Source organism: Sarcophilus harrisii, chromosome 5 (assembly GCF_902635505.1).
Source record: "Sarcophilus harrisii chromosome 5, mSarHar1.11, whole genome shotgun sequence".
NCBI classification, from domain to species: Eukaryota; Metazoa; Chordata; class Mammalia; order Dasyuromorphia; family Dasyuridae; genus Sarcophilus; species Sarcophilus harrisii.
The window spans coordinates 111,439,310-111,453,200 of record NC_045430.1 but is presented as its reverse complement, the minus strand read 5'-3'; the positions used below and the strand labels follow the sequence as shown (position 1 = coordinate 111,453,200).

Here is a 13,891-nt window from a genome sequence, read left to right as displayed (position 1 = left end):
AACATATTAGATTACTGCCAAGGATATAAACAAACAGTTCTCAAAAGAACTATAAATCTAACTATATGAAAAATTACTTCAAATCACTATTAGTAAAAGAAATGTAAATCATATAACCACATAGCTGTCTCATACCCAGAAAGGCGAAAAATGCGACAAAAGGCAAAATAATCAACATTGCTGCAGAAAGACAAGATCACTAATATACTACTATGGAGTTGTGAATTGATCCAACCAAATCCAAAGTGATTTGAAAGGGAAATGCAAAAATACCTAAAACATCCATATCCTTTAGTCTACTGATTCCACTCCTAGGCATTGGCCTGAGGAGGCCAAAGATAGGGAGAAAAGTCCTATATACAACACAATGTTTTTAGACAGTACTTTTTGTAATAGCAAAGAATGTCAAAATAGATTGAGAAAACTGAGAATTACTAATTAAGAAATTGCTAAATAAAATGTTGTAAATTAGTATTTTCCATCATAAGAAACAATGAACATGAAGAAGTCAAATACGGGAAGATATGAATTGGTGCAGAGTATAATAAGCAGAACCAAAACTATGTGATTATAATAAAGGTTGACTGTTTTCCTTTCTTTGTAAGATGAGGAACTATAGGTGTGAAATATTGCATAGTCAGTCAATCAGCAAACAATTATTCAAACTCAGTTGGCATATTGGTTTATTTTGTGCACTTTTTTCTTTTTAAATACTGTTTATTAAAAATAATGGTTCTCAAGAGTAGAGGTAGAGAAGGAATATAGAGGGTGTGCCAAACGCTGCAGTACAATTTTAAGCTTTAACCTATTAAAGCTTAAAACCTCACTAAGACTTTTGGGACATATGGATTTGGAAAATATCTTTCTGTAGAAATAAATTAATTAAAAAAAATACTACACTCTCAGATAACATTTGCAGCTAGAGTCTGTCTTTAAGCATAAAGTGATCATTTTAAACAGCAATAACTTAAACAGTTTTTTAAAATATATTCACATATTTGATAAAATTTAGTTTTTATAACTATATGAAGTAGGGAGGGATTATTATTCCCACTTTAAAGATGAGCAAACTCATAGAGTCCAGTGATTTGTACTAGATGATAAAGACAAGGATAAAACCTAGAAATTCTCATTATTTGTCCTGTGCTACCATATTGATTTTCTAAGTCAAAGAGGCAAATTTGTGACTCTTAACTTAAATAGACATGAACACATACCTTTCCACTGACCAGCGAGCACCAGAGATCTATTAATTACCACATCAATTTCTTTAGCACCATCTTCAACAGCCAATCTTATCTCATCCAATCGAGTTTTCAAATGAGTCTGCCCAGCTGGAAAGCCAGTAGCTACTATTAAAGGAAAACAAACGAAAAAGTTAACAGATCTATCTGAAATTTTACAACTAAAATTGTCAGAAAAAAATGAAGAACATGGCAAAACTATCATCCTAGGGATATAATTTTTCAAAATTTCATATTCATGTAGTCCTTGAAGTAAATTTGAAAGGAAAAAAATTTTTCATTAGGCATTTTATTGATTCTAAATATCTCTTGAAAAACCTAAAATTTTACTATAAAGCGTAGAGATGTTCTAATTGAATAGTAGTGGGGGGGAGTGTCATATTAAAAATGTGTTCATTTTTTTTTTTAATAATTATTGCAATCTATAGTCAATAACTTGGGCTCTTATCCTGGGTCAAGTTGACCAATCTTGTATAACTATATTTCCTGCTTTATACCTCTTCAACTTGCTCTTATGAAACTTTTCATAATGCTGTTACCATTGCTGCAGCTAATAATCACAGCAGCCTGCCAAGTAGATACAAGATGCAAAGGTGAAAGAAATTATGCACGAAAAAAGAAATGAATCACATACTGACTCAAAATTGTAGAAGGAATAGGAAATAAAAAAGAGGAATATGTGAATAAATGCAGCTATGTGGGAAGATACAAAGTGCCTCTAATATATACATCAAAAAACGGTGTGTTGCAAAAATACAGAGAACATGTAAAAATTCAAATAAATTGGAGGAATGGCATGGTGAGGGAACCTGGGAACTTTTGTGCATTTTTAGTTCTCCTGTATTTTGACTATTTTCAAAGTTAATTCATGGTGTTTACTTCAAAGCATTAAATAACATTGGCTTGCTGCCTTAGAGGAAAGTGTGCTTTTTCCATGAAGAAAGGGAAGACTTTTTCAATAGGTAGCTTATTTCTTACTTCGCACCAGATTCTAAGGAAGTTGGGCTGAATGAAGAGGCCTGAATCAGGCTTCCAAGAAATTCAACTGCACAAGTGTATATAACAAAAAGAGAAATGAGCCCTTAATTGGAGGGTGCCTTGGGACCCCTTGAGGAAAAGGCGATACTATACACACATAACAAATTACTCATATTGTGATAACATCTCACAGAATAGGCTCAACTGAAGTCTAGCATCATACAGAATTCAAACGACAACAATTCGGACTTTTCCTTCAGTTACACAAAAAGCTGATACACATCTTCAAGATTTTTTCTATTATGTATGATATAATGCCATCTAAGAAATAAAACCCATATAACAAATGGTATGTCACACTGCATTAATACAACTTTGAACATACCAGGCAAATAACAGTATCCATAGTTTGCCTTGTGGGTAGAAGGGAGGATGAAGACTTCTGATTTTATCAGTGTGAGGAACTCCAACCATGGAACTTACTTCTATTGATATGAATTATTAACTCAACAGTAACTTATAATTCTAGAGAGTTGTCCACTGCACTGAGAATTTATGTGACTTTTCTGTGGTCAGATATATAATATGTGTCAGAGGAAGGATTTATATCTGGATCTTCTTATTCTAAGACCAGCCAGCCTTCTAACCATTATTCTACACTGCCTTCACTATAACTATATGACTCTATCTAAGTTTTGCACATCAGATATTTTTATATCACACCTGAAGCCACTGGAATGTCACAACCTGCATCTTTCAGGGCTTTTACAGCATCACTCACACGAGCAGGATAAACACAAACAGCTGCTGTGGTAATACCTAAAAAGGAAAAAAGTCAAAATCTGTAAATTTAACAAATACATTCTAAACCAAGTTTACGAACTCTCAGAATTGTTTCAAGGATAAAATTGGTCTCAGAATGTATACTCACATGAGCATATAAAGAAACCAAAGGAGAAAAACTTAAGTGAGGATCAAGATGGGTAGAATTAAGAACAATATTGTTACATGGAATTACATGAGGGAATAGGGGGAAATATATAAAGAACTTGAGAAACCCAATTCCAAATCTGGAAGGGAATTATAATTCTCTAATGACACAAGGACTCTCTACTGATATGTTTTCTCTGGCAAATTCAAAACAGTTGATAAATTTATAACCTGCCTGAATGGGTTTTTATCCTTCAAAAGACAGAAGTGTCAGAACCATTAGTCTGGACTTGATTCTGATTGAGTAATATCAATTGCTAAAAAATAGATATGAAAGGAACCTTGGGAGCAAATGATCATTTCATCTTAGCCTTCCTTGGGGAAACAGATTCAAAAGAAATGGAAAGTTCTCAACAATGAAATTATGAAAAGACAAGTAAAAATGTTTCTGGTGAGAAGAAAATGGAGCCACCTAGAGACTAATGTTTGCATGGGAAATTCATGAATAAACAGATTTGAAAAGGATATGGATTGAAAGAATATATAAAGAAGGCTGATGCACTAGGGCAGAAGGTAAGATCTAGAGCACTTGGGATGCAATAGCCAAGAAAATTTTCTGTTTTGCCACAAAGATAGTATTTGATAACTACCAACTTATCCAGCTGGGCTGGACAGTTAGTTTTTCCCATACAGCTCCCTATGTGACTCGGGTGCTCAGGGGAGGAGGAAAAGGAAAGAGTTAGAGAACTTGCTCTACCATTGATTCTTAGTGTCTGCCTACTTCATGGGACCTACATGGCCTAGGAAATCTGAAGAGTAGGGGATAAACTGCCCCAGTAGTACCTCTCGCTGACCAGCTGTTTTAGAGGGGTCTGGATATCTTCTCTTCTTTCAGATACCTTTTAAAAGCACCCTTCAGACTTTATGACCAAAGCAGAACTAGAGATCATTACTGATCACAAAATAGAAAATTTTGATTATACCAAACTGAAAAGTTTTTGTACAAACAAAACTAATGCAGACAAGATTAGAAGGGAAGCAATAAACTGGGAAAAATATTTTAAGCAAAGGTTCTGATAAAGGCCTCATTTCCAAAATAATAGAGAATTAACTCTAATTTATAAAAAATAAAGCCATTCTCCAATTGAAAATGGTCAAAGGATATGAAAACAATTTTTGAGAAGAAATTGAAACTATTTCATAAGGGAAAGATGCCCAAGTCATTTTAATCAGAGAAATGCAAATTAAGAAATCTAAGATACTTTTTACACATTGGATTTTAAGATGACAGGAAAAATAATGATTTGTTGAGGGGTGTGGGAAAATGGGAATTGATCAGGGGGAATTGTGAAATCTAATCCAACCATTTTGAGAGTAGTTTGGAACTATGCTAAAAAGTTATCAAACTGTGCATACTTTCACCAGCAGTGTTACTACTGGGCTTATATCCCAAAGAGATTATAAAGAAGGAAAGGGACCAAATAATGTTTGTGGCAGCCCTTTTGTAGTGGCTAGAAAACTGAAACTGAATGGATGTCCATCAATCGGAGAATGGCTGAATAAATTGTGTTATATGAATATTATGGAATATTATGTTCAAGAAATGACCAACAGGATGATTTCAGGGCCTGGAGAGACTTCATGAACTGATGCTGAGGAAGGCAGGACCAAGAGACATTATATACTTCAAAAAATATATTTGAGACCAGTTCTGATGGACCGGCCATCCTAGCAAAAGATCAACCAAATCATTTCCAATGGAGGTAATGAACTGAACAACTATGCCCAGAGAAAGAACTTTGGGAGATAACAAAACCATTAATGAATTCTAATCCCTATATTTATGCCATATTTTGATTTCTTCACAAGTAATTGTAAATTATTTCAGAGTCTGATTCTTTTTTTAAGCAAAATAATGTTTTGGTCATGTATACTTATTGTGTATCTAATTTATATTTTAATGTATTTAACATCTACTGGTCATCCTGCCATCTGGGGGAGGGGGTGGGGAGTAAGAGGTGAAAAATTGGAACAAGAGGTTTGGCAATTGTTAACGCTGTAAAGTTATCCATGCATATAACCTGTAAATAAAAGGCTATTAAATAAAAAATAAATAAATAAAAAATAAAATAAAATAAAATAAAATCACCCTTCAATATCCTCAAAATTATGTCATTTCCTGTGCAAAAACTCTGTCTATACATGGTCTACTCTAACTTTTTTTATTTTTGACTTCTAAGGGAAAAAAAATATCCATATTTGCTTCTACTGCCTCAGTACATAACAAGTCTGTGATGTTACAGTTCTAACAAGGTAACTGTCAGTGATAGCAAAAAGAAAAAAAGTTATAGAAATCTGTAAAAGTCTTTTTTTGATCTATTATCCATTTTCCAGTTTCATCCTTAGACACACCTTCAGGATGACTTTACTTGATGAGTGCCTCATCAGGCTTTCTATAAATTTTTCTTTCTTTTGTAGACTCCTATTTTATTTTTCTACTATTTTACTTCAGAAGATCTTAAAGATGAATTTATACTCTAAACCAGTGTTGCCCTTCACTTTCATTTCTCTGATTGGTGAAGACATCAAATATTGGTTTAATGAGCTAGTTTTTAGACTCACTTGTTCTTTTTATTGTAGTAATCAATAAACCCTGGTTAAACTTCCTTAAGAAATGGAAGTAATCTACGTCGAAGTCTGCTCTCTCATGCATTTCCTATTTTTCAACATCATGAACTTGTCTAAATAGCTCTGGATAGAGTTATCTCAATTACACATTATATTTTTTTATATTAATTATTTCTCCTAATTTGATAATTATTTTCTTTCCAGTGATCTATTATAAATTTGTAAACTGACTGCAGAGAAAATTTATTTGGAAATTATTTCCATACTCACAGCCAGGTTTGTTTGGGGTTTTTTCCTTTTCTAGATTTTGTTGGCTAATTTATTTATTTTGGGGATTTTTTTTTCCCCTTTCTTTGTATCCTCAGTGCTTAGCATAAGGTCTGACACACAATAGGCCCTTATTGGATGCATGCTGGATTGACCAAATCAAAAAATCATTTTTAATGATACTATTTAGTTTCTTTCACATACAGAGCCTCCTAACCTGCTTCTCAAGAGAAGTATTCATGACATATGTTTTTCACTAACTTTTTTTACACCTACCTTTGCACTAAAATCATCAAGTAATGAAATAAATGTTTATTTGATTTGAAGGTTTTTATCAAGTTCCTTGTAGCAAATATCTCCCTATTCTCTATAACAGATACTGGCACACAAATCAATTATTTTCTGTGACTTTCGTGAAAACAAGAAAGCTTTCAAAAAATATAGTTCCACAATCATACAATTGATTAAAAGGAATATGATGGAAGGAAATAAGCATTTACTTAGTGCTTACTATTTACCAGGCATTTTGCTAAGCACTTTAAAAATATTACCTCATTTAATTCTGGCAATAACCCTAAGATATAAAGGCAATTACTATCTCCATCATAGAAAAGAGTTAAGTGAATTGTAACACATTTAGGCTGAATTTGAATTCAGATCTTCCTGACCCCAAGCCCAACAATCTGTCGAAATAGAAAGCAGCACTTGATTGGGTAAGGTAAAATTTCACTTTAGAGGCTTTCTTCCAACCAATTTTCCACACATATATTAAAGACAAAATCATACAAGTCCACTCTAAATATGTAATGGAGATAACAGTATAATACCCTCTTGATGATTAATATTTATTTATAGAGACATAAAAATCAGAAATATATATATATATATTTGGCAAATCATTTTGGCAAATATATATATATATTTGGCAAATCATTTTGGCAAATATATATATATATATATATATATATATATATATATATTTGCCAAAATGATTTGCTACCACTGCTGGGGATGCCCTATAGAATCCAAATATAAGAGGAATTTCCAATAAAAAAAAAAAAAAGGATTCTTAACCTAGGGTTCATAGATTCCTTTCTTTATATATATAATTTCCTTTCAATATAATTGGTTTCTTCTATAAAAAAGGAAAAGAAAAAAGTATTAAGAATTCAATTTATGCCAAGCACTTATCTCAGATAAACCTAAGAAGTAAGTGCTATTCTTAGTAGGTGCTATTCTTATCCCCATTTTACAGTTGAGGAAACTGAGGCAAACAGAAGAAAATGTCCTACTCAGGGTGAGATAGCTAATAAGTAAGTGTCTAAGACTACCTTGGAATTCAAGTCTTCCTTTAGTATAGACCCTGCACTCTAACCATTCTGCCATCTAGTTGCCTATGTAATCCTATGTATTTTATCTTATATATTTAAATATATATATATACTGAATAGTCCATTGTCTTCACCAGACTATACAAAAAAGGTTGAAAATTCCTGCTATCAGTGGTAAAGTTCACCAGATATAATCAGTATGTTAACTGCAAACAGGAGTGTCAACCCCATAACACTGAAAAGTGTGCTAGCTCTTCACACTAAAAAAGTTTAATGAATAAAGACTGTCTAGTGTTCAGACTTTCACATGCATTTGGACAAATAACTCACCAATGTATTGATTAGTCGTTAGTACATTGCTTCTGGACAATGAGCTGAGTTCAAAATTAAACAGAAAGGAAGGAGTAAGCTGGTTTGCCTTTGGAAAATTGGGATATGATTTTAATGATCCCAAAGTTGTTCCTAAGACAAAGGCTTACATTTTCAATGATATTCTTTAGATGATGCTATATGTAGCACATTACACATTACAATCTTTGAAGAATGGTTCATTCTTTTTAATCATGTCCAATTCTTCACGATTTCATTTGGGATTTTCTTGGAAAGACAATGGGGTGGGGTTGGCATTTTCTTCTCCAACTCATTTTACAGATGAAGAAACTGGGGAAAATAGGATAAAGTAACTTGACCAGGGTCTCATAATTAACGTGTGTCTGAGAACACATTTCAACTCAGATCTTCCTGATATCAGGTCATCCAAGTCACCAGGATTAAGTGAATTACATTACCTCTTCCACTTTTTGACTTTTGATATAACGCCATTCAGCATAAAAAATGAAATAGAAAATTTGGGAGAGTTTTGCAAAAGCTGCAGATAACACAAAGTCTGTGACCAAATATTTAACCCAAATTTTACAATAAGATACTATAAATAATCCATAAAAGAAAAAGAAAAAAATCAGACTTCTTTTCTGCTCTGAAGGAAAGGTTGAAAAATTTTATGAAGATTTTCCAGATCATGGTGGTACTGCACCCGTAACTACTGCAATGCAGAAGAGATAATTATATTCTCCAGCACACTGAAATATATTCTCTAGCAGACGTGATAGATCTCTGAAAGATCATGGAGAATGGGAGGAACCACAGGATTAGAAAAGGGAACATCTGCTTTTTTTTGTTTGTTTTTTTAAAGAATAAAGAATTCTAAAAAGTATAGTCCAATGAGCTTCATTTCAATTCCTGACAATATTCTGGAACAATAAATATATAAGAAAAGAAAATAGTGATTGCAACAAGTCAATGACATAATCAAGAATAATAGGTCTAAGTTGGACTAAGCTTATTTGTTTTTATGAAGTAATTAATAGAATAGGAAAATAATGTAAATAGAACTTACTTAGATTTTAGCAAAATATTTAATAAAATCTTACATGTCATTCTTAAAGAAAATATGGAGAAATGAGCCTCCACGGCAGTGCAATTAGTTTGATTTGGAATTCATTAAATGGCCAGACCCCAAAAATAGTCAATAACGGTTTGATGTCAATTATGAAAGATGTCTCCAGTAGAGTATCTTTTCCCCAACCCCAAGGGATCTGTACTCGGCCCTTTTCCAGTTAACATTTTTATCAATCACTGTGATAAAGTCATAGACGGCATGCTTATCAAATTTGCAAATGACAGAAAGCTGGCACACATAGTGAGCAGACTGAATGAAAGTCAGCATCCAAAAAGATTTTGACAGGCTATAATGTTGAGCCAAATCTAATAAATTGAAATGTAAATGGAATAAATGTAAAATAATATCCTTTTAAGTTTGAAGATCAGAATGACACTTTGATTCCCCAAATGAAGCTTGGAAGGAATTTTAAACTGCAAACAACTATAATGGAAATAGTAATAATAATTCATCAACAAAATGAATACCCCCTGGAAATTTTTAAAACAATGGACCCCAATCTTCCTTAAATTTTTTTAAAAATTATTTATAGCATTATATCTAGCTTAATTATAGCACTCTTCCTCCAAACTTTCACAATTCTAAGGCGACATTGTTCTCATTAAAACATTGTGACAAATTAAGCTTCCAAAAGTCCTGGGCCTACCTAAATTATATCTAGTTCATAACAACTCAAAATTTCCAGTGCTGCCTCTCATGGTAAAATTTTATGATGGCAAAAAACATTCTATGGTTGGAATGAAAATCTATCCTTAACATCAATTCTACTACTTCTAGCTAAAATCTTGGGTAAGTAATTTCCCTGTGAAATCCTTTCCAGTTCTAATTCTCTGAATTTATGACCTTACTATTGTTATCTGTAAAACAATTAGGTAAATTCTAAGGTCTCTTAAAATAGGATTTATTTTGGGGTCCATGAACTTGAAGTTATTTAATATTCTAATAAGTGTCTACTAATTTAATTGACTTCCTTTGTAATCCTATGTATTTTACTTTGTATATTTAAAAATGTCATTCTGAGAAGTGCCTATCAGACTGTTGAATGGATTCATAACATTAACACACAAAGGATTCTTTAAAAGTTCTTCATATAAACTATGGGAAAAATATGGCTCAATGTCATTTAAAGAACTGACCATATAATATGACCAAGTATTTCCCATTGGTATTTTATACTTAAAAGTTTACTGTGAACTTAGTCTTAAAAAAAAAATACTTTATATATCTGGGTTATGATTCATTTTCTGGCCATTTCCCAACCGTGATTCTAAAGTCCTCCCCTTCTCATTTTATGTTCTCTTTTATTTGTTCTTTTCCCTTGTTAGAATGTAAGCTCCTTGCTTGTATTTCTATTCCCAGTGCTTACCATAATAGCTGGTATGTAGCATTTAATAAATACCTTATTCTTTATTTATAAAAAAATAAAACTGATTCTCATGTGGCTATGGAGTCAACTCATTAATGCTTTGATTTGTATGGAAACAGGAAATAAAGAGATTTAGGAATTGGGAAGTACAGACATTTCCCTGTGACCATAAATTCCTTTGGAAGAAATTGTCCCTAAAAATCAAAAGGCAGTATGGGAGCAAACCAGGAATAATAAGACTGAGGTTTCTAGTCCTGACTCTACCACAACTAGTCTCTATATGTTTGAGGAAGTCATTTTTTTCTTTATAGATACCTTTGTTCTCATCTATAAAATATGCTATGAATTCTAAGTTGCCTTCTTAGAAGCAGATAGTAGAGTGAACAGGTCATTGCACCTGGAATCAGGAAAACCTAACCTTCTTGGATGTCCCTTAACTTCTGTTCGCCTCAGTTTCCTCAATTATAAAATAAGGATAATAACTACACCTGCCTCCCAGGATTATTGTGAGGATGAAATGAGATAATATTTCTGAAGTGTTTAGTGTAGTATCTGGCACATAGTATTTAATATGTACTTATTAATAAGTGCTTAATTCCTTCCTTTTGTCTTTCCTTTCTTTCCACTCTTAGATATTTATGGTTCTATGATTTTTTTGTCCCACTGAATAATATATTTTCCAATTATATGTAAAAATAGTTTTCAACATTCATTTTTTATAATATTTTGAGTTCCAAATTTTTTTCCCTCCCTCCCCAATACAATTTGATATAGATTATACATGTTATAATATGTTAAACACATTTCTACGTTAGTCATGTTATAAAAGAAGAATCAGAACAAAAGGGAAAAACCAGGAGAAAGAAAAAAAAAAGTGAAAATAGTATGTTTTGATCTGCATTTAGACTCCATGCCTCTTTTGGATGTGTATAGTATTTTCCATCATGACTTTCCATCATGATCATTGTTTTGGATCATTTTGCTGCTGAGAAGAGCTAAGCCTATCATAGTTGATCACTATACAACATGGCCATTATTGTTTAACATGTTCTGATTCTGCTCACTTCACTCAGCACCAGTTTATGCAAGTCTTTTCAGGTTTTTCTGAAATCTGTTTGCTCATCATTTCTTGTAGAAAATAGCTTTCCATTACATTCATATCCCACAATTTGTTCAGCCATTCCCCAATTCATGGGCATCCCCTCAATTTCCAATTCTTTACCACCACAAAAAAAAGCTGCTATAAATATTTTTGTACATGTGGGTCTTTTTTAGTTTTTTGTTTGTTTGTTTTTTTAATGATCTGACAGTATTGCTGGATCAAAGGGTTATCACAATCTTATAGCTCTCTGTATAAAGTTCCAAATTGCTCTCCAAAATGATTGGATCAGTTCACAACTCTACCTACAGTATATTAGTGTTCCAGTTTTCCCACATCTTCTTCAACATTTATTATTTTCATTTTGTGTCATGTTAAGGTTTGAGATAATACTTCAGAGTTCTTTTAATTTGCATTTCCCTAATCAGTAGTGATTTGGAGCATGTTTTCTTATGAATATATCGACTGGGATTTACTTTCTAATGTAACACCCCATCTGAGTTACTCTAGATTTCTCATTCACAGTTTTGCAGGTTAAGTTCCCAGGGAAAAACAAATTACTCAGGCTCTAGAGTTAACCCTGTGAATGACTCTCCTAGTTACAAAAGACGCAACTGATATATTATCCACTAACAATCAACCAACAGACATAATTTGCTTTTAGGAAAGGCATTCACTAAGATGGCAAAGTAAAAACAATGACTATAAAACATTCCTCCATGAATCTAAGATAAACTTCCCAACAAATACATACAATATCCATAGAAAGAGGGGGTTAAATTTAGAATCCAATTGTAGTATGGCACAGATATAGGATACAAATGGCAATCATCAGCACCTGGTACTACAAAGCTTATTAGTCCATTCTCCCTTCATAGAATATCTTGCAGCTATCCTTATATGCAACATCTCTGGGTGAGTTCTCAGCTGAGTTTCCAAGGTTTACGCCTCAAAGCTGGTTATCTTTTCTACCACCAGGAGTCTCATTTCTCAAAACCACTAACTTCCTCATATGATTACCTCTCTGTATATATTCCTGTCCCATGGATTCATCTCAGCTCCCTGCTGAATGGATTGTCTCCTATCATACAAGTGACTATGTCTAAAAGTAACATGGCCAATCAGGGATAGAGAGAAAGTCACACCTCTCAGATGGGCTAAGATGACAGGAAAAGATAATAATAACCGTTGGAGGGGATGTGGGAAAACTGGGACACTAATGCATTGTTGGTGGAATTGTGACATGATCCAACCATTCTGGAGAGCAATCTGGAATTATGTCCAAAGGGTTATAAAATCGTGCATACCCTTTAATCCAGCAGAGCCATTACTGGGTCTATACCCCCAAGGAAATCATAAAGGAGGGAAAAGGACCCACATGTTCATAGCAGCTCTTTATGTGGTAACAAAGAATTGGAAAAGAAGTGGATGCTCATCAATTGAGGAATGGCTGAACAAGCTGTGGTACATGAAGATAAATGGAATATTACTGTTCTATAAAAAATGATGAACAAGCTGATTTTAGAAAGGCCTGGAAAGACTTACATGAACTGAAGCTGAGTGAAACAAGAAGAACCAGGAATGTTGTCCACATTAACAGCAAGACTGTGTGATGATCAACTACAAAAGGCTTGGTTCTTCTCAGTAGTTCAGTTAAAAAGAACTATAGAGACTGAATGTAAATCAACACATGCTATGTTCACTTCTTTATTCTGCTTTTTAAAAAAAAATCTGTTGTCCACATTAACAGCAAGACTGTGTGATGATCAACTACAAAAGGCTTGGTTCTTCTCAGTAGTTCAGTTAAAAAGAACTATAGAGACTGAATGTAAATCAACACATGCTATGTTCACTTCTTTATTCTGCTTTTTAAAAAAAAATCTGTTGTCCACATTAACAGCAAGACTGTGTGATGATCAACTACAAAAGGCTTGGTTCTTCTCAGTAGTTCAGTTAAAAAGAACTATAGAGACTGAATGTAAATCAACACATGCTATGTTCACTTCTTTTTTCTGCTTTTTAAAATAAAATCTCTCCCATGGTTTTTCCCTTTTTCCTCTGATTTTTCTCTCCCAACATGATTCATAAAGCAATGTGTATTAAAAATAAACTTCAATAATGAGAGAGAGTGTGTGTGTGTCAGAGTCTATCCTTCCACAAAAGCAATTCCCTCTCATCAGAAGCATTCTTTTTCCACTTCTCAGTTTGGACATGTCTGATGCAGATTTCTAATGGCCTTCAAAGTTATGGTTGGTTTAGGGTTCACCCATAACATTGCTTCACTTCTAATAAACGTAGAGGACTCATTTTTACATCATAGGATCATAGATCTGAAAAGGACCTTAAGAAGCCATTAAGCATAAAAGAAACACTGATGTGGATGTCTTTTTGTAGCTACTTTGTTATGACATCAAAATGTCATCATCTATGACCAAATCTTATGACTATATCAACCAAGCTGGGGTTTCAAAGGGAATTATGTCTCCTTCATTCTTTATGCTAGAAGTCCTGTTGTCTTTTGGGGAGATGGGGTCTAGAGCTGTGATTTCTAAGTAAGATCCAATGCAGATCAGTAACCATTTACAAACT

At 33.2% G+C, this 13,891-nt stretch overlaps 1 protein-coding gene across 1 annotated transcript in view; it reads right to left on the bottom strand.

Moving 5' to 3' along the window:
- DERA (deoxyribose-phosphate aldolase) overlaps positions 1-13,891 on the bottom strand; it is a 118,002-nt gene that overhangs the window by 68,650 nt on the left and 35,461 nt on the right. The window contains exons 4-5 of the mRNA XM_012550691.3: positions 2,946-3,041; positions 1,218-1,352 (exon numbers count right to left, since the gene is read on the bottom strand). Of these exons, the coding sequence (XP_012406145.1) occupies positions 1,218-1,352; positions 2,946-3,041 (231 nt within the window). The remainder of the gene's footprint in view (positions 1-1,217; positions 1,353-2,945; positions 3,042-13,891) is intronic.